Source organism: Pteropus vampyrus, unplaced genomic scaffold (genome assembly GCF_000151845.1).
Source record: "Pteropus vampyrus isolate Shadow unplaced genomic scaffold, Pvam_2.0 Scaffold3, whole genome shotgun sequence".
Lineage (NCBI taxonomy): Eukaryota > Metazoa > Chordata > Mammalia > Chiroptera > Pteropodidae > Pteropus > Pteropus vampyrus.
Window position 1 is genome coordinate 17,743,946 of NW_011888784.1, and position 27,864 is coordinate 17,771,809.

At 35.4% G+C, this 27,864-nt stretch overlaps 1 protein-coding gene and 1 pseudogene across 1 annotated transcript in view; both read right to left on the minus strand.

The window, feature by feature from the left end:
- Positions 1-1,841: 1,841 nt before the first annotated feature.
- On the minus strand, positions 1,842-1,957 carry LOC111741656 (annotated as a pseudogene).
- Positions 1,958-4,214: 2,257 nt separating this feature from the next.
- Positions 4,215-27,864, minus strand: part of DSG3 (desmoglein 3) — a 27,419-nt gene continuing 3,769 nt past the window's right edge. The window contains exons 2-16 of the mRNA XM_011361972.2: positions 23,716-23,751; positions 23,074-23,196; positions 22,006-22,161; positions 21,399-21,543; positions 20,606-20,772; positions 19,631-19,759; positions 19,233-19,418; positions 16,319-16,590; positions 15,541-15,680; positions 14,255-14,482; positions 12,367-12,612; positions 8,597-8,736; positions 8,219-8,291; positions 6,627-6,892; positions 4,215-5,409 (exon numbers count right to left, since the gene is read on the minus strand). Of these exons, the coding sequence (XP_011360274.1) occupies positions 4,792-5,409; positions 6,627-6,892; positions 8,219-8,291; positions 8,597-8,736; positions 12,367-12,612; positions 14,255-14,482; positions 15,541-15,680; positions 16,319-16,590; positions 19,233-19,418; positions 19,631-19,759; positions 20,606-20,772; positions 21,399-21,543; positions 22,006-22,161; positions 23,074-23,196; positions 23,716-23,751 (2,925 nt within the window). The 3' untranslated portion in view covers positions 4,215-4,791. The remainder of the gene's footprint in view (positions 5,410-6,626; positions 6,893-8,218; positions 8,292-8,596; positions 8,737-12,366; positions 12,613-14,254; positions 14,483-15,540; positions 15,681-16,318; positions 16,591-19,232; positions 19,419-19,630; positions 19,760-20,605; positions 20,773-21,398; positions 21,544-22,005; positions 22,162-23,073; positions 23,197-23,715; positions 23,752-27,864) is intronic.

Below are 27,864 nucleotides of genomic sequence, written 5' to 3' on the forward strand. Positions count from 1 at the left end.
TATAGGGGGTTTAAGGGAGAGTGAAGTGGGTAAAGGGGATCAAATATATAGTAGCTGAAGGAAACTGGACTCTGGGTGGTAATCACACTGTAGGATATATAGATGTCAAATTATAATGTACATCCTAAAATTATATAATCGTATTAACCAATGTTACCCCAATAAACTTAAAAAAATAAGAATGAAAAATAATAAAAAATAAAACTTCAAAATAAAATGTGTTGCTTTCTACAAATCATGGAGAAACTAAGATGGAAGGACCCATTTAAGGTTGTTTTTGAAAAACCAAACCAAAACAAAACAAAAACCAAACTCATAGATTCAGAGAACAAATTGGAGGTTGCCAGAGAAGAGGAGTTGTGGGGATGGGAGAAATGGGTGCAGTGGGTCAAAATATACAAACTTCTAGTTATAAAATAAGTCCTGGGGATATAATGTACAGCATGGTCTCTGTAGTTAATTTTACTGAATCACATATTTGAAAGTTGCTAAGAGAGTAGATCTAAAAATCCTCACCCCAAGAAAAAATTTCTTTGTAACTAATGTTAATTATACTTACCGTGATGATTGTTTTGCAATATATACAAATACCAAATTAAAAAAGTTCCTTTTTTTAAATCTAAACACCTGTCACATAATCTCTTCTGAAAAGTATGCCATCAAAGTAATTCTTAAAGAATTTACTGAAAAGAGATTTTGTGACTTCCAGGTAGCTTGTTTCTGTTATTAAGTGTGATGGAGAACTGGTCATTGTGCCCTGAAAAATAACCTCACATTTACTTCAAAATAGCAGCAAATCATGTATTTGCATTCTTTTTATCTATCTCTCCATCTCTATGTCTATATCTCTCTCTTCATCTGTCAATGTTAGATGCATAGAGAGATATATAGATCTCTTCATTCTCTCTCTCTGTATATGTGTTTATATAGATAAATATATAATATAGAAATATAGCATAATATATATATTTGCCTACTGCTTCTTTAATCTTTAGAATTATATCTAGATTTCCATTCTCTTTTAGAAATAATTTTCATTGTTTTTCTTGTATTCTTTCCAATTTTTCATCTTCTACTCTAGTTTTAGAGCTGAAAATAAATAGATTATTCTGTGAGACTAATAATTATTATTGCTGAATAACTATAGTTAAACTTTTACATTTGTGTCACTTTATTATACGACTTTGAGGAAGTTACTTTTCTTCTCTGAGCCTCCGTTTTCATGACTGTAATCTTAGGGTTAATCTAAGAATTAAATTAGAATATGTAATTCTCCTGGCCACCTGGTAGCCTCACCAGTGTCTCATTTCTTCCTGCTCTGGTAACTGCATCTGTTTGCACTTGTTCTTTTAGATCACCATTCTCTGAAGTTTTAACTACATCTACATGGAGTTTAGATTTTTTTGTTTTGCATTTGAAAAAAAAAAAAGTCAATGTATAAAAGAAAAAGAAAGTAAAAACATCAACCTAGAATGGCTGATATCTTGGCATGGAGGACTCAGTGCAGTCTGGATCAGGCAAAACAGAAGGAATCTCAGTATGCATTATAGAAAACATGTTTTTGGCACCCAGAATTTAAATCATTGTCATGTTTTCTGGTCAGTTATTCCTCCTTACATAAACAATCTCAGACTATAGTGTTGATCTAGTGTTAAATCACATAATCTCTGATTCAGCATTACTTTTTGTAGACCCAGTAAAGGAGTTGAGAAAATGCTGAATTGCTAAGAAGAAGGAAAGATCCTTAACTTTCATTTGTTTCTTAATTGTGAGTTGCATTGAAGCTAGTCAGTTGAACGTTTTCCTTTTACACCTGATTTTTTTTTTTTAAATTTTTTTTACGCCTACAGCACCTGGTCTTCCTAGGTGGTCTCCCATCCAAGTACTAACCAGGCCCAACCCTGCTTAGCTTCCGAGATCAGACAGCAGGCTTGCTCAGGATGGCATGGCCATGGACTACACTTGATTTTTGAAAGTCAAGATTTTTATTCCTTGAATTTTTTACAAATAGGAGAAACGTGATATTTTTGGAATTTACCTACCTGGCTTTTATTTTCCTGAAATTGAGTTGGAACATCAAATTAAGCCATCCATCCACTTTTCTTCACTCAACATCCACTCTAATCCAGTTTCTGCTCCGTGTAACCCAGGTCCAAGTTCACATTTAGGAAAGAGGAAGGTCAGTCAGAAGCAAGATTTGAAGTTCTGGAAGAACTTATTTTGTGGTATCGCTTTAAAGGAAGACACAAAAATAACAGGTGTTTACTGGGGAACAAACTCACTGCTATGGCTAATGACTGTCACCAGAGCCATGGTACATTTTTTCATCATGTTGGGTGAGAAACCTTACCTTCTCTTTACCATAACTTTTCTCTCTGAGTCATCATAGAACGTGAGAACTTTTGCCCGAAAGATGATTCTAAATTCCCAACCAATTAATAAACGAGTTAAAGCATCCAGTTAATAAGCTTGCCTTAACCTCACCCAGCACTTCATCCATCACCTTCTCCACCTGAATAGGAGATCTTCAGTCTCCAAGTACTTCTTTCCTGCCTGGGAGGATGCAGAATAGGTATCAGCTAGAAAAAATGTCATATATTGATAAAAAATATATATGTAATCACTTTCTTATGTTATATTTCTTAATAACTGTTAATTATAGAGATTAATTATAGAGAGTAGTTCAGCTTTTACTAAATGGTTGAGGAAGCACTCATAAATCTGTTGCCAAACAGTTTTATTATAACAATGTCACGATGTTAAAATTTTAATATATACTGTTGAAAATTGATGACACATCAAGTAAAAAGACAGTTAAAAAAATTTTCTGCTTAAAACAATTTTTATTTTTGTTGAAAAAATACAGGTACACTTTTGCTTTGAATTTAATTTTACATGGCAAATCAATTTTAGTTCCTCCTAGACAAGATTGATTCATTTTCGTTTCTAACATGCTTACTTTCAATTGTTTTTTCTGTTATATAACATTTACTACTATAGCATGGTTTCCTCAGCAGTTTGACATTGCAGCAAAATTCCTAATTCCTGATATGTTCAATTTATGGGGCAAAATAAAAATACTTTTAGGATCCCGAATATACTTTTGAACTTGGAATAAGATTATTATGATTATTAATTTAATTCTTATGTATAAACAGAGCACAGATCAACTGTGTGCACACTAGATCCCAGAGAAAGCTTCTGTTGAGAAGCAAGAGAAGAGGCCCCAGTGAAAAGCAGGGGGACTTCCTTAGAACCCGGCAGGCTGCTCCATAGGGTCAAGTTCCCTTCTCCTTAGACAACACTGCAGGCCTGGTTGCAGCAGCAGTCCTGTCTTGCAAGAACTGTCTGCCTATGCTTCTCGGGCTGTCCTAGCACATGCCTTCCTGGTAGTTATGGCATTTGAGAGAGGAGGGATGAATGCTAGATGTTTAGACATTTAGGGGGTCTCTTTCCTTCCAGGTATCCTCAGGACTGCGCCCTTCTGTGTTAAAATGCAAACACTTTGTTACTTTACATTCCATCTGGAAAAAACAAATATGTCTTGAATATAGAAAAAAAAAAAGGAGAATTTATATACAGTTAGAGCTAATGACCTTGGGAAGACTCAGCCAAGACAGTAATGTTAGTGAGGATGCAGGGTGCTCTCTATGGGTTTAAAGGCTGAAGATCTTGAATGACCAGAAATGAGCTGAGGAACTGCATCACTGTCATGGTAACAGGCATAAAATAATATATTCTAAATCTTCACTGACCTAACATTGTTACCCTCAAGAATTAAATTGCTGTAGCTGTTTAATTTAAAAAGAGCCAGGCTTAAAAAAGTAGAGGTTACTGATCATCTCTCTTCATGTCCTATTTGACCCAAAATGCTGTTTATAATACATATTCACAAATTTCACCTGTTATTCTAATCAGAGGCCCCTTTGCTTGTGACAAAAGCCATGTTTTGTATTCCCACAAAGATGAACATCATTACATGCCATAGGTAAGTTATATCTACCCACTGACATGAAAAAAAAAAATAAGGAGCATTTTAAACTATTAACACAGGATTTGTTACTGAGAAGCTGTAGGAAAGAATTCAGTGTAAAATATTTTCTTTGGATAGATGATTTCAAGGTGATTAAAGAAACATGAAATGTTATTTACACCATACTAAACTTTCCTAAATGTTCTGTGATATTTCTGTTTCAAAATTGTCTTGTGAGAATATGAGAAATATATATGTAGCAAGTTTAATGCATAAGCCAATAGCCCTTAGCTTGAGCAAAAGACGCACTTAAGGTCTCCCAGCACCAAGAAGATGGAAAAAACTTAACTGTGACTAGTTCCTTTTTTCCAAGTAGCTCAAAACGCTTTAGCAAAGACCTCATGACTCTTACATCATTATTAATAATATATGAAAAGGTGACAGAGACAAGAACTGGAACTCTTGACTCCAGTGCTTAACCTACTAAAAGTACATCGTGTTTTAAAGTGATAAACACCTTTCATTGGCACCGCAAAAATAGAAGTTTAAAATTTTTAAGAAATTTTCCTACTGAATACGGTAAGATAGTTTGAAAAACATAATTTACTACAACTTGAATAGTATTGGAGAATTAAGAGTGACAACATATTCACTTTGGGGGTATGAACTAGATAATTTTAACTGTAATTATGATCAGTTCATGAGAGTAGCAAAGTATGTGTCAAATTAGACCAATACTGTGAAATTTGATATGTTATACTGGATAATTTGGTCCAAATATCTGCATTCAGCCAGCATGTTATTTCAGTTCATTGTGGTCATATCAGACGGGAACAAGGATCTTCTGTACAGATCATTTTATGTGACCCTCGTAGCTCCGTTGGACCATGTAGGTTGCCAGAACCATTGGAAATGGGACAAAACGTTCTTTCTGTCACTATCACATTTTGTGTGAGAAGTGGATCAAAGGCTGCAGTGGAAGGTTGCACGAGGGAACCAGAAGCTGAGTAAGTCTCTGTTACCAAATAGCTACCCTGCTGCAAAGGGTCAGGGATGGGAATGGCTGGTTGGAGGACAGAGCCGGAAGCAGACAAAGCAGTAGCTCCTTGACTACCTGGCAAAGTCTGGCACCTAGCAGATTCTGACTGCTGGATTTCTATTGAATGGCTACAGAATTCAGCACCAGAACCACCATTTTTGGTGAGTGTCTGAGATTGTTTAGCTTTGTCATCACACTCGAGGCTTATCTCTGCAAGTTTTTTAAATTTGGGGCCGAGCGAGTCCAAGAAGCTCTCATCCAGCTCATCGGCAATAAAACTGCAACAACCCAGGGAACCCACGGGAGAACCAGGGGCGCCCAGTCCTTCGTTGTCATAGATCAACAAGCAGTCGTTCGCTTCCTGGCCATCGTCTTCCTCTGCACAGGCAAATGCTTTCTAAAGGTGGAAGAAAATAGAAAAAATGAATCTTAAAAGTGACTCGATTGAAGAAAATAATACCATTCATAGAACTCAAGGTTTGATCATGAATTTGTAAATTAGGTAATCCATAGACATAAAGGCATATTCTTTGCATCAACAACCTTGTTACAGAAATTATTTGGAGAATAGTGTAATTGACATTCCATCAAAATTGAGTCTAGCCTAGGCTTATATTTTAACTCTTGATTTTGAAGGAACTTACATGGATTTAGGTCTACAAAACAAATCTGTACGAAGCCTAGAGGTTACTCCTTGGGCCAAGTATGAGGGTCCCTGTGTGTGCTTGTGTTAATGCATGTCTTTCTTTGTGTTTGGGGCAGGGGACAGGCATCCCACTGTGCACTGTCTGAGACATCTGTCACCCACATTGGGGCCTTTGCCTAGAATCTGCAGCTCTTGTGGGAGCCTGGCTCATAACTAGAGCCTACGTCATCTTGGAATATCCCAAGAATCCTCATCCCAAACAAGCCTTCCTGGCCAGTCTCTCCTCAAACACAGCGTCAGGCTTCATCTGCTCATGCATGGGCCAGATCCTGGCACTTACCAATTCTGATACCAAGACTATATGTGAGGTTTGTTCTAATGATGCACCAGCCAGGAGGTGAGAAACCTGCCCCACAAAGTCCTCTCTGTTCTTGCATCCTTGTCCCTCTTTGGTTCTGCGCTTCCTGACACTTCATCTGATCTTTGATCACATCCCTTTCTCCCCTTCTTATTTTCGGGTCATTGATTCAATGGTTCTTTAACCTTTATGGACATGAAATGTGAAGAATACTATAACCCTTTCTCAGAAAAATATATGCACATGTGTTTCAACATCCTTCATGGTATAGGAAATACAAAATATACTGCTTTGTATTCCTAAAGTAGATGCTGCTGATCCTGAAATGCAAAAGTTTTTGCTGTCTGTTGTTATCCCACTTGGAGGCACGAGATGCCACTTGCTACATTCTCTCACTTTGTGTTTATTTACCCATTCTTCCTTTTGACCAGTAGCCCAATTTGGACAGGCATCATAGATGATCTGTATTATTTTGGCAGAGAACTCCTATTTTTTTCTTACGTTTTAAACAAGCTGTAAAAAAGTGAACTGCAAAACTGAAATATAGTCAAGTAAAAAGGTCTGTAGTGTAAATAAGATAACAAAGCCACAAAGTTTTCCACCAAATTACCTGAGAAAAGTAGGTGTCCAAGAAATTCATGTTTATTGCCCCTTCACTATAGTCTTTATGGGTTCCTCCGGTAGAATGCCTTGTTCTCATTGTTCCAGACTGTACTGTAGAACAGAAGCCAAGTCCAGTGGTTGCTCCAAATCCTGCAGCTGCTCCAGATGCTGCAGCTCCTCCAGATGCTGCAGCTGCTCCAAGCTTGGTGGTCAGTTCAATTCCCGAAGCTCCTTCCACTGCCATTCCTCTGGCACATGTGTTTGTACACACATCTAACGACAGGGAAGAAAATTCCGTAACATCTCATGCTGTGATTTTTCTTTTTTACTGTTCTCTGATATCCTTGAGCAGTTACCAAGTAAAGGACATAAGTGGAAGAAAATACAGTTTTATAACTGGATGTGATAAGAACACCCCACAGTCTCTTATGTGAGAGTAACAGATGATGTGAGGGTGAAACAGAGGATATTAGCAGATGAAATACATCTGAAAACATACTAATTAAAAAATATACAAAGTAAATTGATTTTCAGTGATAATGTCCATAAATGCAAAAGTAAAGAGAATATTCGGCACAGCCATTAGAAAGCTTCTAGTGCAATGCTTGCTTGTTTTCAGGAAAAAAGAAATCGTAATTAAGCTGTAGTACTGGCTCAATATGAAAACCAAAGAGGAAATACATGCGATGTGATCATGCAAATTAGCAGATGCCAATTTTGTATCTTGGTGCCTAATGAAAATTTAATGAGTTATGACTGTTCAGCTTGTTACCTTTACATACACTTTCATGGAAAGTTATTTTTTTTCTAGAGCATTCTGAATATAGTTTTTGCTATGTAAATATAATGGGAGAAGCAGATGAGGATTGGGGTAGCTGATAAAGGCAGACAGTTACATTTTCAGAAACACCTCATACAGATTATGCAGGCTGGATATTTAAAAACAACCTATTGCTAAGTACAGAATTAAGAAAAAATTAATATTAGGCATTAGGTTTTATTGTTCTTCTAGTTTATGCCTTACTTGTGGCATTGAGATAGCATGAATAAAATAGTCATTTGGTAAACTGAAGAAAGAAATAATTTCACCTAAATGACAACATAAGCGGTATTGTCCCATAATAAGAATTGGTAATTAAACTCATAAAGGATACTGTTAGTTCTGGGGAAGGAAGAAGGGCAACAAGATCAAGGATGTGAACGTATGAGGCTTTAACTGCAAATATTACTGGTGTTAAGGTGGTGGGTACAGTGTTTGTTACATTTTCCTATAGGTGTGAAATCTTTTCTAATTAAAATATTAGTAACTGAGAGATATACTTCAGTTTACTACAGTTTGAAAAAAGTATAACAAATCTTTAGATATTAAAAACAGTGACATCAAGGGGCAAATGAACTTATTGAAACCAGAGGTAGATCATAGGATTGACTAATATACTAACAGACCATTGCATTAAAACTCTATTTCAGTAGTATCATCTCCCAGCATGTACACATCTATGTAAATTATTAAGAAAATAATTTAGAGCACTTTTTGTTTTTTAATATTTCTTATTTAACTCACTATTGCTTTCAAAAATAAATTCGATGTTCCCTTACCAGAATTTTCCACGAAATCAGCTCCACTGGAAGTTATAAGTGGCGCACAAATATTTGTGATTTCCTGCAAACCCTGTTCAAAAATAAATGCATTAAATAAGGAACCAGATTTCATGGAAATATAGGTGAAATGTGCCCTTTGCAAATGGTGACATTACAAGAAATCCAAATTCTTGCAGGAGTAACCATTTTTATTATTTGACATCTGAAGAACTAAGATCTTAAAAGGCCCCATTCATTTCAACACTGGCTCAAAAGGGTCCTTGAGGATCAAGGAGTCTCTCATTTTTATGTCCCATTACCCCTTTTCCTATCTGAATATAAATAGAATCTTGCTCTATCTAATCAAAATAAATGTTTTACAGACTGGATCCTCACCTTGTCTTCAGGTTGGGCTCCTTCAATTCCCCACTGATGCATTGTTCCTTCTGAACCGTCAGAAACTGGGATAAATCCACCTGCCACTCCTCCCGCAGGACCTGTCCCGCAGTCACAAGTTAGCAGCAGAAGGGGGGCCACTAGTATAAAAGAAAACATCAAAACATTTGAATTACTCAAAAATGATTGACATGACAATTGTCAGAAACGTTACAAAGAAAACACATTTTTAATACTTATGGAAAACCTAATGGAAAGCAAAATTAGTTTCTACAAAATAAATTTTGGTGGATTAAGTATACTGAAATTTCATATGATTATGAAGCTGAAGGAGACCGATCGGATCATGCTTGTGATGTAAATGGTCTTAAAATAAGCACAGTTTGATGAATGATAAAGGTGGTTGTTTAGTTCCTCGATCCTTTTTTTTATATATATTTTTTATATTCATTGCATTTATTTGTACATGTTGAGGCTATGTCTGTTACGTCAGGTGAAAACACATCTGGATGGTCAAGATTTTAGGTGGGCATGGTAATGTTTTAGTAATCTGGTCTTTAAGACTCTCTTAGTAAACAACAATTAACCAGCAAACTCCCTCAGCAAATAGAGAGATAATCTAATATCGGTGTACTCTTAATTGTGATTTAAGAATCCCTAGCCTAGAGGGGCTTTCCAGACAAGGTAATAATCATTCTTTCAGTGCCTATCAGGCACCTCTTGGCAATAAAGATTAATATCATTCTCATGCAAATGAAAAAAAGTTCTTCCTACGTTAAGTAGTCAGTGACTCCACTCTCCCTCCTCCGACCTGCCAAGGCCACTGAAACTATTTGAACTCTGTTCACTTAGAGACAGCTTAGTGCCTAGTGAGTGATTTAAGATCACAGCCTCTGGAGTCAGATTTCCAGGGTTGGAATTTTGGCTCCACCACTCACCAGTGGGGCGTTATGTCATCTTTTCTTGCCTTCATTAACTCATCCAAAGAATGGGAGAATAAAGAGTATCTACATCATAGATTGTTGTGAGGATTAAATGAATTAGTATAGGTAAAGGACAGTAGTTAGCACTGAAATTTGCTAGTATTGTTTGGATGGGCTACATCAGTTAAGCAAATTAGGTCAATCATATATACATATACATTTCATACACATATGAAAATGAAAAAAATTAGGCCAAGTATATAAATAGGTTGGATGTAATTAATATATTTTCTCAAAATTGAATATAATGTGCATGTAAATGAAACTTCTAAAGGCTTTCTATTTATTGTCATTCTCAACTGTATGACTTTATTACATGTGTAGGAAAGATTGAATACTGTGAATTGACAAAATGGTTTTGAAGGGTGATGAATGTTTACTTGTATGGTTGATATTTTCAGGTGGGCAGAATAGTCTTTTAGAAATCTTTTTAGCATTATATGTGCTATATGTATTTGGTTTTTACATATGTATCCAGAGAAAGTTTTTCAAAGCATATTTCTACAGACTGAAAAATGTATGTTCTGTACAAAATTCAAAACATGATATTTTGCAAGTGATAGGATCACATGAAGCAAATGTGATTGTGAGAATAATAGCATGTTTTCTCTGACTGCCATCCTGAGCCACAAGCCCTAAGGTACAATGGCCTGCAGGACATAGCCACGCCCCAAAGTTTAGCATTTCAAAATCAAACTCATCATTGCCACCCTGTATATCTGCGCTTCTTCTCATATTTTCAATTTCATTCAGTGGTTTCAGCAACAACTGAATTAAATGGTTCATTTGAACTTCTTATCCACTCCTTCCATCCGTTAGTCTCCAAGTCCTCTCCATGTACCCTTGTAATGCCTCGCACACCTAACCTTTCCTTTCTAGCTTCATGTCCATGACTCTGAATCTGGCCTCCACCATCTCTTCTGAACTAATACAATAACCTCCTAAGTCTTTTTTCCCTCCTAACTTTCAGTTCACTGCTGCCAGTGTTACCTTTCTAAAATACAAATATGATCATGCTAGTCTTTTTTTCAAATACTTTCAGCCACTCTCCTTCCTCAGAGCTTAAAGTATAAGCACCATAGCATGTGTATGTAAGCCCTTTCAAATTTGTCCCAAAGCACTCTCTAGTTTCATCTTCTTTGTCCCAAACAATTAGCCTCCCAAGGCTGTGTGATTCCTAAAACATGCTACGCCTTTTTTGGTTTTGGCTCCTGCTATCCTTCTTTGCAAGCGCTTTTCCTTCTTTTTTGTACTTACTGTATCCTACTCATTTCCCAAGACTCCAATTGGTGATTTCCCTAGTCTGCAAAGCTTCCATAATATTTTTTTGTATTCACTTCTATTATAGCTTTATCATGGCATATTTTTTTTCTCTATAGTTAGACATGCATAAATCTGTGGACTGCATGAAAATCAGAATTAAGTTCCTGTTTCAGCTGGAAAGCTAGCATCAAGACTAATAATATGTACTTGAAAAACCTTTTGTTGAAATTGACTAATATGATATTGAAAAACTGAAAACGTGGATGTCAATTTCAGCTTTTAAACAAAATGATGCACCATAATGTCTAATAGTAAACACTTTTTGGGAAAGAGGAAGAAGAATATATGGCATGTGTAGGAGGCCACTAGATGTATGTATAGCAATTTACTTCTTTTTAAAAAAAGAGATCTGAGAAAATATGGCAAATATTAATATCTGTTAAGTCTGAGTGATAGTTATATATTATATGGTTATATGTATGCAAATAATAATACCTGTGAATTCTGAATTATGGTTATATTTGTGCCTGTCATGTAATTTTCTGTACTTCTTTGAGGTTTAAAAATATTTCATAAATTAAAATTTAAATGAATGGCTTGAAGTGGATTTGATCACCATGAAAAATCATTTTAATTTTAAAAGTCTATGGTTTTATAATAATTTAAAGAAGTGATTGTGAATTTATCAAGGATTTCTCTTATTTATACAAGAGTTTGCCACCAAGTTCTTTTAAAAAGAGACCTGTTACATTCAAAATACTATTTGATTCACAAGATTTTGATTTAAATGCAACTTTTTAGAAATTTATTGAATGAAATAAATTTTACTCTTATTGAAAAATAATACATGTGTGTAGTTTCCCTAAATGTGTTCAGTAAGCTTAATCATATTAAGTGTGAAAGCGTTAAAGGGTGTGTATATTCAGATGGTTAAGCTATTTTGAGGAAGTTCTGGATTAAGCAATAACATTGCAGAGCCTACGATATATTAATGTGCATTGTAAAGCTCAAAGCCTATGATATCTTATATATTTTCCCTAAATCCATTTGGCCAAGGTTCTCTTTTTATTTCAGAATCTCCTGAGACTTGAATATGGAGAAGACAGTCTAGAAAGTGTCGCACTCATGGATAAAGACATTATTTTGACCATGAATATTACTGGCAGTGTATAGAGTGTGTTTATGCTTTATTTTTCCCTTTTGATTCTCTTGTGCTGTTTTCTAAATGTCTAATATTTATGACTTGCTATGTGTTATGCTTATGTCTAACATTTATGATTATATGTTATGACTAACATATATAACCTGTTTTGTTTTATTGCGAATATAGGTGGTCAGCAAGTGACATGTTAACTTTAAACATTTCAGATTCTTCCTGAAAATGCCATTTCTCCCCAGTTTTGCCTATAAAATGTTCAGGGAACGTTTTTTTCTACATTTCAGAAATACACTGCCCGTGCAGAGTAAAGCCCTTTGCAAATGCTGCCATCTGTGAAAAACAGAAAGAAGCTTTGGCATACTCACACAGCAGTAGCAAAAGACCAAGGAGTATCAGGCCGATGGCAGCAGGCCCCAGCCTCACAGATGACTGCTCTGTGAAACGGTCGGGGTTTGTGGGGATACAGGTGTCCCTGTAGTCGCACTGACAGACCTTGAGAGTCAAACTCTCCGGTGTCTCGCACAGCCGCTCTTCGCTGTCTTTAAGTATGAGGGAGACTTTGTACTCTCCAGGAGATACCTGCTGCTGGGCTGTTAGGAGTGCAGAGGTGGCTGTAGAGAAACAGTCATGCAAATCAACAGTAGGATAGGCGTCTTGTGCTCTTAAATCTACTTATTTTTATTAACAGAACCAGAGTGACCATAGACATCACTGTTACAAATAGCGAGGCTAGTATTAGGGTGAGATTTGAGCAGTTATGAGGGCTATAAGGGATTCATTTGGGTAAATTGGACTGTATTTCCTTCTTGCCCTTTTATCCGCCCCGAATGGGCCCAATATTCTCCCCTGTGAAAACTCAGTCCTATCCTAAATTTCCTCGCAAAGAGGAGGGGAGGAAAGCATCATATAAATCCCAGGCATTCCTCTTCTGGGACTTAACCACTCTCCTGTATGTCTGCACCAACCCCTGGACTCTTGTGTGGCCCTCTGAATGTATCCCTTTTGCCTAACTCCATGTTTTTGTCCCTGGCTTACCAAGACTGAGTTTCTGCTTTGGTTGCTGCTACCTCAACTACTCCTGTCAGTCTTGATCTCATGAGCTTAATGCTGGTTATAGGATTCCCTATGGTAAAGGCCTTATTGTCTGTCTGACTCATGAGCATTAATCATTCTCCATTCTTCATTGTTATGTTCCTTTGTAAGTGGGCTCCAGCAGCAGCTCTCGGTTGCTGCAGGGAGGTGTTACTTGAATCATTCCTACTCTGCCATGCCCTTGACATTATGTCTGGTCCACCCAGTCCAATCACGATTGTCTTGCCCAGCCTCGCCCGAGCAGGTGTGTCTAATGCCAGGTCCTGCCTCTCTCTGATGTTTCTTTTGCAGCCTTTTCATTGATCTTGTGTCTGGTAAGCGCATTTGGAGCCAAATGAATAATTTGGAGCTAGATGCTTTCACCATGCTCAGTATGGCCCCAGGAAAAAGGCCACGGAGAACAAGATCCTTTTGGTGACTTTAGCAATGTTGGAAACCCATGACTGAGGCATCACAGAGCACATTTATAAAAAAAGCAAGACTGGTTCAGACAAAAGAGAAAACAAAATAATTAGAGAAAAGTGAGTTTATTTACAAAGCTTAACGACCACTATAAAATTTAGAACGGGAGAAGATACTTAATAAATCTAATGGCTGTTTCTATAAGGCTCCTGAAAAACATGAGATATGTAAAATTAGCATGATAAAGGGTCAGATAAATGAAAGGATGAACTAGCTCTTTCCCACTGACTAATGGCTTTACAAATTTCAATATCCCATGCCCTCAAGATTCCTGACTAGTGACAGACTAAGTGGTACTTCCAATGAGCAGGCTAAGCCTTCCAGTAGTCCTTTATTTCTGTTAAGAAGAGTTTATATATTTAGAAATCTAAACAGCTTTGCCATAAAATAGATGCCTGACTTTAATCTTATGTTGATGTGCTCTGGAGGTAGAAATAATATATTAAAAACATAAAAATATAAAAATTAGAGTCCACAGGAAAAACATAAATTATTAAATAGTGCTAACATTATATCATATCATTTCTTTCCTCTTCTGAAGAGAGAAGACATTCATGAGGTTAAGACTGCATCTTCATTGCAAAGAATTTTTTCAATTGCCCTTGGAAAGGATTTGCTCTCAGATGAGCTCTCTTAGCTTTCCGGAAATACAAAGAAGCAGCAACTTTCATTTATGGTTGCAACTTTACTATTACTCACCGTTGAGTGTTGTGATACTCCACACAGCTGGCAATTTTTGAGGTTGCTCCTCCAGTGAAAATGTGTAGGGGCCAGTGTATTTATCATTGTCCTGTACTCTAGCTGAGACGACCACAGAAGGCAATGAGCTGCAAATTACTTCCTTTTCGAGGACAGTCGTTGGACAATTTTCATTAAAACCAGGAACTTTAACATATACGGTGCCTGTAGATGTTTTACCTGTGTTTTCTGTAAGAATAACATTTAGCGTTAAAGAAATATACAGAACAAGTTGTCCAAAAAATTAACTTTTTAAATGTCTCTCAGCCATGTTAGTATATCTTCTCATGAGAGAGTATGTTTGTTATTCTTACAAGAAAAATATCCTCTGATTTCCACATCTTGTAAAAAGCAAATTTAACTTTATTAACTTGGCCGATGTCTCTAATTCATAGCACTGGCTATTAATTTAATATGCTTAGAATTGAGATCTATCAGGTGTTGAATTTGCTGACTATAAATAAAATCAACATGAAAATCATGTTTTCTTAAATGCCCAGCACTGTGTGAAAGATTTTTGCTTCTATAGCTAGAGCCAAAGTATATGGAATAAGCAATGATTTATTTTTGTTACCCAAGATATAAAAGTTTATTTAAGAAAAATTTAAATATGTTAACAAGCAAAAACAATAAAATCAATTTTTTCAATGGTAGGATTGAGTCATTTCTCTTTTTTTCCTTTCATGCTTTTTTGCTGTTTTCTCTAGCTAATATGATTTTTGGTGTTTATTCTTTTGTTTTATTTTTATGTTTGTTTATTGCCTTGAACATAAATTAATTTTATACTTGGAGAAACATACACACTCAATTAGTATTTTTAAAACATCCCAGAATATTTTCTTGTTCAATAATGTATGCACACGAGGTCTCTATAGATAACTCATTTTTTAAGTAACTCACAAAGGCACCTCACATTTGAGATAAGCTTACTTGATAGGCTTTTGGTGTCAATCTTTATTCATCCTTCTCAAACCCAGAAATTCCAATGAGTCTAAAAATTTCTGTCCCAACCACAGCAAACCACGGGGACAGAACACAGAATTCACTAGTGCTACAAACGCCACTGAGATGGAGTAATCAGTCTTCTCCTAGATTTAGCTGCCTCAGACTTGAGACCCAAGGCCCCTGAGATAATTAACTTTATCTAGTGACAAAAGTAATTTGTTAAGTAATGGTAATCATCTATTCATAAGGAAATGCCATTTGGAGTAAAATTTCTCTATAAATGATTGAAATATTTTTCTTACCATCTATGGCCAGGACCTCAGCTGTGATTGTCTTGTTAACTATAATAGTAGAATCCCGATCCATGTTTTTGACAAATCTGATTTGAGCAGTTTTGGAATCAATAATTAGCAAACCACCATCATTACGTCCCATGACATATCTGTTGTATAATAGAAAAAAATAATAGATTTTTTTTTCAAATATGGAATGATTATCTATTTAATGAAAATGACTCATTTTAAATTTAATATGAGACATTGAAATATGCTTTTTTTAAAAAAGCAGCATAAAATTAACATGTTAGCATGGACAAGCAGTATTTTATCATTCTTAAGTATGTATTAGCGCGGTTTTTCAATTTTGTGCTCTGTGTAATAAAATAACTGTGTCCTTGCTCTTAATACTACAGCAACCACTTTGCATGGTGCTCTTAGGGTTTAGGTATGTATGTCTCTGTATGTACTGTTCTATCTTACTGCACAATGGTTTCCTGATGAACTTCTAACTCTTTAAGACTCAAGTTGAAAGTTTCCAGGAACTTTTTCCTGATCTCTTTGGACAGGCTAAAGCATTTTTCTTTTAGGTTCCACTTTAAGTTTATGTTATCTTCGCTCATAGTACAGTATCTTCTAATGATTTAACTACTCTTTTTGAGTTATCCAGTTCCTTGAGTTGGCTACTGTTGTATCTCTTTGTGTTATTGGCATATAGTAGTTTAGATTTTAGATATTATTTTGTAATAATTCATAGCTTAAAATAACATCAAGGAATAATAAGATGTTATTAAAATAGTCTTACCTGACATTTGAGGCAGCTTTGCCAGTGTCTTCATCAATAGCTTGATATGTTCCCAGGATGTAATTGACTAATTTTTTACTACTTATGCCTTTCTCGACAGTGAATGTCTTGGAAGCAGGACGGAATGCAATTCCTTCTTGCACATTTATAACTTGAATAGTGACAGGGGTTGAATGGACTCGATATTGAGAGATAACTGACTGGTGAAATTCAGCTTTGTTTTTGACAGCAATACTAAATTGCACACTTTGTAGTTGTTCATAATCTAGAGCCTAGAGTAAAAATGAAATTAGAAGAAAAGAAGTGTTACAATAATATGATCTAGTAAATCCAGAAGAGGAAAAGAGAACTCTATGTTACAGGCTATAAATGAATCCTTTTATTTCTATAAATAGAAACAGAAATAGCATAATAGTTTCAGAAATCATTGTAATGTTGAGATAGAGAAACCTTTAGAATTCTTAACTCATAAGACCTCAGTTTGGTAACTGATAGCTTACAAAGCAGGGTACCTCTTTGTAGACTAGCAAAATACTATTATAGTTTCTGTAGGCTGTGTGGTGGCAGTGGTAAGAATTCCAAATTTGCTATGGTAGCATGTGTTTGAATCCTGGTCCTGCTACTCAATATCTGTATGACTCAGGGCACAATATTTAATATCTCTGATCCTCAACTTTCCAATTTTGGAAAAAAAAAAAACAACAACAACAACAAAAACCCTTACCTCATCAGATTGTTGTGAGGACTGAACAAATTAAGACCCATAATACATTCTTATAAATGGTAGCTCTGGCCATTCATGGAATAGTCATTGAACTCATGTGCATTGTCTTTTCTGACTTTAAAAATTCCTAGGTGGCAAAGGCAAACTATCTTAATAACCTCGGTTGGCAAAGATGCCTTTGAAAAACAGTGAGTGGATGGCCCATCAATTTTTTGTAGAACTATTTTCAGATGGTCTTACAGGGGAACTATTTGTTCGTCCTCTGAGGTGGCCCAAACCAAGGCCTGAGGAATCCCAGGATAGCCTTTTCTATTCACTGTTAAATTTTTGGAGGGTGATGAGATAAGAAAATGCTCCTTTTGGTTACACTTGTATATTACTGAAAATACTTAAAGTGGGAGATCTAGATTTGAGTTTTAGCTTTGCAGTGACTGGTTCTGTGGGCTCAAGCATTTCCTAGTGTAGAGAAAGAGAAAGATATGTAAACAGGTAATTATAATACAAGGGGCAAGTGACAACAGAGATTACAGAGTCTATGCGTGAAAGCAAGTGAATACTTTTTGAAAGTGTTAGGAAAGGTTGCTGAGAGGTTTTCATGTGAGCTGAGCGTTTAAGGATGAGAAGGAGTTACGCAGGCAGAGGTGAAAACAGGTGCCAGTGCCCAGAGTTACCGAAGGTGGTAGGGAACGGGCTGGCTGCAGGTGATGAGAGACCTTGCATACAGTTCTGGGAGGGCGAACCTCGTCTTAAGGTCCAGCAGGCGGTCAACAACCCTGGCTGCCTAGTAGAGTCTCCTGAGGAGCCTTTAAGAACCTCTGCTGGAGCTTCTCACAGACCAACTGAACCAATAGTTCTCATACTCCCACTAGCTAGGAAAAGTCATAAGTGATTCAGATAGGCAGTCATGGTTGAGGGCTACTTTTATAGCCAGTGGAGAACAAGGGAAGGTTTTAAAGGAGAGAGTAACTGGTCCAAATTGGTTTTATGAAAAACATTAGTGGACTGATGACAGTAGGAAAACAAAGGGGCATAAAAACAAGGTAGGGACACCTACCAGGGGGGTCACAGTCATGCAGTGGGAAGGAGGCAAGACCAGGCTAGAAGACAGGCCATAAGAAGGAAGAGCAGGGACAGATTTTAAGGGCAATTTCTAGGGCAGAATTTGATGACTGGCTGTATGTCGTGAGGAAATGCCATGATTAAAGGATAAGGCCCAGGTTTCTAATTTGGGAGACTGGATGACGCTAATACAGGAGATAGACTATCTCTCATTCTCAGTTACTACTGAAAGTTTATGACGAAACCCCTGTAACTTAGCATAGCTGTAGCCTACTCCCTGAAAAGCAGAGTAATAAGAACTGCTTTCACGACTTGCAGCGATCCAGGATTCCAGCAATCTCCTTGTTAAGGGAACATTACAGGTCTGTTACTCTACTAGACTCAAGGAATTAAAAAAACAAGTTCCCATGTAGTCTAATGTCCTGTGTCAAGGTATGTACCAAAATAGTGGTTATTTTTTCTAGTGTATACAATATCCAGGAAGAAATATCCTTACATTATTCCTGTTGTTGTTCTTGTTGTTGGTTGTGGTGGTCACACGTGCATACGTGCGTGCTTGCGTGTGTGTGTGTATGTGTGTATGTGTGTGAGTGTTGTCTCCTGAGCCAAACATGTTTAGTGGAAGTTTTACTTAATTATTTATTCTTCGTCTTGCAGATTTATTTATACTTTCTCATTTTCTAGAAAAAGTTACCTTTTTCCTCCCTTGATAACTGTTACTAATCCATTTAAAACAAGTTGACAAATTCATAAGCCACAGTTCCATGTATTTGTATCTCTTCCTAACTTCAGTTGTAGATAGTGAATGAGTAAGTCAAGAAATGTGTTTTACTTTCTTGTGCTTAAAGCAGGCACATCTATAAATATATGTTTATTGGTATTTTTGTGTTTAATACAGAATATATTTCCTTGAAAGGAAATAAATCACCATGTTAAAAAAAAGACTGTCCTTAGGTCACGGGGCTATGTGTGTGTGTGTGTTTACAAATTCTGTTTACTTTTATGCACTTTCTAAGTTTTTTTTTTTTTAAAGACGTGATATTATTATTAAATGCATAAAGTTTATTTGTAGAAATGATAGTTTTGGCCAATATAGAATATTTTTGCCAATGAAGGAAAATTAGACCTTACCTTAACTACCTTCAGGATGCCTTCATTAGTTCTGGAATCAGTTTGGATTTCAAACCAATTTCCTTCATTTCCAGAGGTAAAAAAATATACTGCAAGCCAATTATCTGTGAACTCTTCATCCAAATCTATTACTTGAAATCGAAGCAACTCAGAACTTAAAGTATTTTCCTCAATACGTGTTGAATACTAAAAGGGAGAGAAGCAGAATTTCAGACTCAATGTTAGGTTTTATCTAAAGGGATTACATTTCTTCTGAATAGTATTAATCATTAATTCTCAAATTATGTATTGCCTCTTTGCCAGTTACCTTGTTGCAAGCAGGCAGATACTGAATTAAGATGGCAAAGTATATCATAGAACATATGTAAAAACTATTCTTCAAGGAGCAAAAGTCGTACCTGGGACTCTTTGAACATTGGGAAGTTATCATTGACATCTTTCACTTTAATACTGCTCTCACATTGAGCTGATAGTCCTTCTCCATCTCTGTCTGCACCACTCACAATCAGACGGTAGTTGCTAACTTGCTAAATTTGGAGTAAAGAAAGAAAAACATTTAATCTCTAGTGCAAAGAATATGAATGCCAACTACTTGCTGTGGGTCAGGAGGTAAAAACATTCAAGTTCATGGTTTATTGGATCATGTGCACTGTTCTCTGTTCATCATAGAGAAGGTATGTGGGGCTCTGGATGTTTGGGTAGAAGTCTTTAAGGGGCTAGAACAGATTTTCTCTTTTGTGAGCTTCTTAGGGCAAGAAAGTAGTACACTTAGAGCAAGAATGGGTAATGATGATAATGGGATGCTTATCTCAGGGAGCTCACTTAGAGAGTTTTCCTGTCGGTCTATTCAGAAAATCATTTGGATAAAAGTAATACAAAGTATGATGGGTTGGGGTATGGTGATGTAGTGGCAGGATAATGAGAAAGAGAGAAGAAGGAGATTCTTTAGTGTTCTAGAAGCAGGGGCAAAATTAAAAGAAGTCAGGAGAAAAAGTGATATCAGAGAAGGCTTAATTCCAGGTAGAAATGTCTCTCTTCATTTAAGAAATTTCATTTTCCTCCATTTGAGGAATTAGTCACAGTTAGGTCTTTGACATTGTGTGCCAATGACTCCTTTCACTCTCTTACTTTAACTCTCACTGGTATACTGATGGTTGTTTGTTTAGGGTGCAACTGATTGCGTGGGTCTCAGGTACAAATCCCACCCCGCTGGAATCACACTGGAATGCAAACAATTTCCCTAGGTTGCCCAGCTGAGTACTGAGAACCTCTTTTTCTTTCTCCTTTCATTCTCGGGTAAAATGGAGACCCCTCTCTTGGCTTTCTTAAGTCAAATCCTTTACTATTAAATGCTCCCAAGGGCCTTGCTTTACCTCTCGATCAAGAGAACTGGTTAAAGTACGGACTTCCCCAGTGTGTCGGCTTAGGAGGAACATGGGCATGCCTGCAGGTTCCTGAGAGACGATTTTGAATGCAATTTTAGAGTTCATATGGTTTGGTTCATCTGCATCCGTAGCATTTAGTATCATCACCAGTGAGTCTAGGAATACAGAAGTTCATTAAAGAATATGTAAGAATTGATATTATGTCCACATTAAATATTCAACACAATGTCAAATGGATCTTTGTTCTTTAAGACCTTAAAACTATATGTTTAAAAAATATTTCATGTCACTTGCAATATCTCTTAGTGTCTCTCCTAAAATCCTTCAGTTTTCTTTAAGCCTTGGCTGTGTTTGGGTTAAGAGTATTTTCTGTCTTTATTTCTTCCCTTGAATAATGGCTTTATGATTCTCCCTTTTCCTCAAATTATCCAAGTAACATGAGTGTGCATCTGTCCCTTATAATCTAGAAGAGGCCTGCTCATGCATCCAGGCTACCTGAGGCCTTTAGCTTTGTGAATGCTGGGTACTCATGTAACATGTATGTATAGAACAAGAAACTATCGACCTGATGACAGGGCCACAACCTAGAAATACAATGGCAGTGAATAATTAGCTCAATTACAAATATTAGAAAGTAGATTCAGGTTATTTTAATGAGTTTTTTCTGGAAAACTGATGAAACTAAGAGAGTAAATTAGCTTTTAAAAATGATGTACTATAATGATACTTGTATTTGAAAATTTTAAAAATTAGAAGTGATAGCTACTGTAAAAAAACTTACTTGAAGGACTATTTTCTTCAATTTCACCCATAAATATACTTTGTGAAAATACTGGAGGGTTGTCATTGATATCTAAAATTTTGACCGTTAGTATAAGTGGTTTCTCTACATCTCGTCCTTGGGCATTTAAAGCTCGACATGTAATCTAGAAAAAAAGGGAAAATGTTAATCATCACTCTACAAACTTAATTTGCATACTGTTAAAACTTGTAGAAATAAGTCCTGTACTGGTCTGCATAGAACTTTAGTGCAAAGAAGAAAAATATTTCCCCAAAGAAGAGACAAAGTGGGAAACAATGCCCACTCTGGGCAAACCCATTGGGCAAGTTGCCCCTTTCTCCAGGCTGATACTGTCACATGGCAGGGTGAAGCTCTTGGCAAGCTGAATGCTGGAGTTTAGTGCTCATACATGCACCTCCTGGTGTATGCCTTCAGGGACACAACCATAAATGGAGGCTCTTTGTAGAGGGACTAATATCGTTATTTGTTGGCAGATTGATTTATGCACTGATCTCTCCTCTAAATTAATCAGTACATGAATATCACCTTCTAAAGCCACGGTGCATGAGGGGAAGAAGGGTACCCAACGTTGAAGACACAAACTTACCTGGAAGCTTGGGGTTTCCTCACGATCCACTATGGCTGTTATGTTAATTTCTCCAGTGTTTCTGTCAACAGCAAAGATTCCAAAAGGAGGCTGATCAATTCCTATTCCAGAAATATGGTAGGTAATTTTCTGAGTTGCTTGGAAATCTGAAGTAATCTGCAGCCAAAAATATCCCAAATGTTTAAATGATCATTACTTAGGCCTTTGTCTTCCCCTCCTCTCCTCCACCTCTATAGTTTTAAGTCATCTGTTCACTTTTTTCACTCTTTCTGATACTGTGCTGTTTACTTTTTACCTTGATAGATACTAGAAATATGAAATAAATTCCAGTTGTTGCTTCTGTTGACCAGCATGGACCAATATACATTAATCATTTTGGCTTTAGAATATTTGCTCAGACTGTGGCCACCATGGTGATATTAAAAAAGTCGAGAAAAAGTCAAAGACACATAATATTGGCAAGGGTACTTCTGAATGCTTCCTTTCTTAACAGATAACATTAAAAAGAATGACATTTATTTTAGTTTAAATAAGGAGAGCTAGAGAGAAAAATAGGAGGGGGATTATATAGTAAGTGTTAAAAATATGTATTAAAATGAATTATTTTTATAATTTTTAAGCTTTTTGATGTGGAAAATTTCAAATTATACATAAAGTTAGAATAGTATAATGAACCTGGTATATTTCATCACTTAGCTTTAATAATTATGCATATATAGTTAATCTAATATTGACTCCCAATCATTTTCCTAATTGTCTTATCCATATATATTTTTTTCTATTTGTTACATTCTGGATCTGAAAAGGCTTATCGATTGAAAATGGTCCATATGTCTCTTTATTTTTTATTACTCCAGGGCCATAGTTCTCTCATCTTTCTTTATCTTTCTGTTATCATTGTTGTCACTGTTACTATTATTATTGTTTTTATGCTGCTGAAGATATCAGGTTATTTGTTCTGTGGACTCCCCAGCCTGCATTTTGCTAATTAGAATTGCTCAATTATTTTAATTTACATTTAATACCTTTATTCTAAAAACTTTCATTACCTCTGCTCATATGACTTACTTTGGCAATTGGATTTCTCTTTGAGTTGTCTTCTCCTTCTCTGCAGGGTTTTGCAAATTTCACCCATTCACGTTTATATCTCCTTTTGGCTTGTTGTACTGCTGTCCCATTTTCTCCATTTGTCTTATGTAAAAAGGAATTCCATTTTAATAAGCACATTGTTGGACATTTTTGCTTTGAATATCGGCGATATACATCTACATCGAGAAACCCCTATGTTTCATAATCTCTGAGACTGTTAGATGTCTAATTTGTTCTACCTCACATTTTGTTAAACAAAGAAGAAACATTAAATAAATAAAATAGTTATAAGCTGTATGATTTTTAATATAGCATTTCATCATATTTTAAATTTTTTTATGTTTTCTAAAATATCTAACTATTCTGGGCACATAGGACCTATTTAATTAAAATCTGTTGATTTGTTTTAGATAAGAAAAAACAATGTCCAAAATAAAATATATTAATAACATTTATATATTACCGGTATTTAAATATTATTGGGTTGTTAAAATTTTAATTTATTTTCACAATGAAATTATTAAATAATTTAAAACATTAAATCTTTATTTTTCCTGAACACAATTTTAATTTTTTAATGAAACTGTTATTTTAATTGCAAAAAACTTTTTCATACTTTACCTCTATTCTCAATTCTCCATGAACCAGTAGGACCACCTGTAGACATTTAAATAAAGTCAAATTAAATGTAAATTCTTCAAATAGGTATGTAATAACATAAGATAATAATCCTGATTTTTACATTCTGCTGTTCATGCTATAATTCATTTCTATTTCAAAAAAGTAGATTTGGAAAAGCAGTATTCAAAAGTAAAATCTTCCTAGGCAAAAGAAAATGCTCTCAATATAAAACACTTCTTTCAGTTCTTTAATCTGACTGCAGAACTTTAAAGATATACAGAAGAATCTATTGGATTTTGAAAAACTCTTCCTAACAGATGGTTGCAGCAACCAGACGTTTCTTACCTTGGCTTTTCTATAAACACTTCCCAGGAGCTATGGAAGCTCTTGCTTTGAGAAACAATGGCAGGCATCATTGTGATAAACTTCAGAACGTTCTATAGGAGATTATTAAAAACCATAGCCTACCTACCTGACTTGTACAAAGACAATCTTGTATTAGTTAGCTGCAGGGTAAGACATTTTCTTAGTTGTTCAAGAATGAAGATAATGAAATGGAACTAGTCTGGTTTATAGAATGGAACATAAAAGATGGGGATATGCTATTCCAGTCACAAGTAGTGTTTGCTGTGGGACTCAGATCTCTTCACTTCTGTCTTATTCAATTTAAATATTGAGCTTAATTTTCTTACTCATCTGAAAAAGTTAAATGAGGATAAAATGAAGTCAGGCAGGCTAGGGTCTTTACTTTTTCAAGAGCATATAGGTCCTTCATCTGTGTCATTTTCCATCTTGTTTTCTACCTGGAATGCATTCTTCTTTCCCCTTTACCCACTTAAATATTTCTTGTCCCTAAGATCAATTCCAGTTCCAACAATGTCAATGAAACCGTCTTTACTGATGTTTCCTTTTCTGAGCACGTACAATACATATTTTGAACCATGCAATTTAGCCCATAATGGTTGACCATGATTTATTATTTCTTATTGTTTTATGTGCTTTATGGTGTCAAGCTAAGAGAATTATACACTTTCCAAATCAATGCTTCTGTATTATTATTATTATTATTTTATTATTATTATTTTGCCACCCTTACAGTATCTGTTCCTCAGCAGGTGTTTCCCAACTATTTGCTCATCCACTGATTACCTGATCTGAAGAAAATCTGGATTGTGGAAAATAAAGCAGAAGAAAAAGATTAGAGTAATAATAGTAGTTAGCGTTTATTGTGATTTTTGTGCCTGTTGCTGTTCATAGAGCTTTATATTTATTATCTCATTTAATACTTACAGCAGCCATCTGAAGGAGCTTCTATTTTTATGGATAAAGAAAGGGAGACATGAGAGAGTACTATGTCCTAGGTAACAGCCCTAGTAGGGCCAGAATTTGAATCTCGACAGCCTGACTCTAAAGTGTGTACATCTCCACTACATTAGATTCTAACCAAAGTTGGCATGAATAAATAGAAAAAAAAAAACAAAAAACAAAAAACAAAAAAACTAGTGGTAGAGAGAAAGTTTTACAATAGTCAATCTAAATTTTTTTCCTGGCAAAGCCTGAGGTTACTCTTGAAACAATGAAGATTTATTACATTGTTTATTTTGGAAGATTATAATAAAGAAGCAAGTCCAAGTCTGAACCAAAGGAGTAACTATATCAGACATAGGATGCCAGGAGCTTTTCATTCTAAAAATTTCATTGAAATCTTTACTTCAAAGGGCATGTGTTCAAATTGTCATGAAAAAGAACCAGTACATATGGTTATAACAGGTCTCAAAATGATTTCATAGCTTTCCTGTTCTTTATTAAACACTGTCGTGAGTTACATGGAGAGAGACCAGAGCAATGCAGTAACTGCACTACTCCTTTCTCAAGGGAGGGATGGGCCAGGCGGGCTCCCTTTTACAGGAAAAGCAAAAAGAGTCATCCAGAAAATATGAGTCGTGTTTGTACTAGCCCCACAGAGAATGATTCTTCTAATGGACATTAAAGCACAATTTCTGTTTTCCTGGGAAGCAAAGGAAGGACAAACCCTAAACTAGGGAGAATGAATATTGTAGACAGCTGTTTCTTGTTTGTTCAGTCTTTTCTTAGAGTGAGAGTCCTCAGAGAAGCTATTCAGTCTAAATCTTTACTCTTATTTTACTCTTATTTTTTGTAATTGGTTAGATATAGTGATGATTATTGTGACAAGTCATAGAGGTCATTTAATACATGATTGATGAATAAATTACATATGTACAATTCAGAAGAAATGTGTGATTTATCTTTTATGATATCTCATAGCCATCTATCTGTATATATACTTTAAAAATATTAAAATTTCAAACCTCCCAAATATTCTAGTGAACTTTGTAATCGTTAAGGCAAATTCCTTACTTGAACAAAAATGATATGTTTATTTCATTGGAAACTATTCTTTAATTTGGGACAATTCGATTTCAGTAACTGATTTTTAGAGTAAACTCAATTAATTTAGAATGTTAAACTTTGTATCATGATAGAGATGCTGATAAAAATAAATACTTGTGGGTATTCTCAAATGCTCATTTTAAATGCTGTATAAATATAGTCAAGTATAATAATGCAAAATTGGACACCAGATCCTGAATCCCTGAATTTAAATTCCAGTCTCATTATGAACCATGGATATAACTTGGGAACATTACTTAATCTTCCAATTTCCTTATCTGTAAGTTTGAGATAATAATTGTACTTACTTTATAGGTTTCTTGTTAGGATTAAATGAATTAATAGGGGGAGAGCACATCGATGAGCCTTATCCCACGATATATACTTAAAAAATGTTAATCATTTCTGTTACCAAACTTGAAAAAAAAGATATAAAAGAGCCACTTTGATATGAAGTGACCTCTTAATATTATTATTCACATCAAAGCACATAAGAACTTTCTTTTTCTTAAGCATCAGAGAAAGAAAAGAACCAGTTCCCATATATGCAACTGTGTAGGTTGCTCCTTGCACAACTCCAGAGGGCAATGTTCACATTGTATTTTATATGAATGCACCTCCTGGAATTGTGTAGTATTCAGCCCTACCAACCATACAGTGGCTATGCAAGAAGAAAAATATGTGTTTTAGACAGATTCAATTATTCATAGTATAATTATAGATAGCAACCAATTGCCTATATAATTTTCTTGTGATGAATTTCCTAAGCAAACTTTCACATTAGGCTATCAGATTGACTCTTTATTGGAAAAGGAGAGCCAAAGGCTAAGAGATTTATGAGAAACACGGTGGGAATCGAGTGTTCTGGCTCCAAATAAAAACTGGTTTTAGGTATTAGGTAAGTGGGAGTGGTAATTGGTAGAAGTAATTACATCTTTCCCGACTTCCACCTAAGACAGGCAGGGTTGACCAGAATTGCTTGTCAGTTATTCTGATTTTGGATCTTAACTTTTGGAGAGAAGCAAGAGGAAATGTATTTCATGAATTTATTAACAGTAGAAATTGATTGCTTCATCAATTAAAAGAAGGAAAGGTACCTCAAAGATTTTCTTTCTGTTAAAAATTTGGAACATTTAGCTTACAATTTTTTTCCCAAAATTTATTTTTATTTTATTTTTTTTGGTAAAAATTTATTTTTTAGATGTTCTGTAGAAGAAAGTTATTGAAGATAGTCTTGCTATATTTAGAACATGTTCTATCTCAGAATTTGATATTTAAACTACTTCTCCCCTTTTTTCTAGCATTACCACTACTAACTTTAAAACATTGTGCTTTGAAAATATTTGGATTTCAGACATCTCTTTTAGTTTTTTAATAAATGAATTTTTACATAATATAGAAACATAAAATTAAAAAACATTGTCCAGATACTAATATGAGTATTATATGACAAACTGTTTCAGATTTTGTGGACTATAAAACACCAATGTTTCCTTTGAAGATGAAAATTGTTTTCAAAATGTTAAATATCTGAAGACAAACATTTTCAATCACAAATCCTTTTCCCAAAATGTATATTTTGTGTTGTACGAAATGGATTAGATAGGCACAGGAAACTGAGAAAATTGACATTTTTCTTCAACAATAGGCAAGTGTTCCCCCATGTTTTCCCCTCCTGAATAATCAATCTAGAAGACCGGAGAGTTGAAATTTTGAGTAATGCTCCAAGTTTAAAAA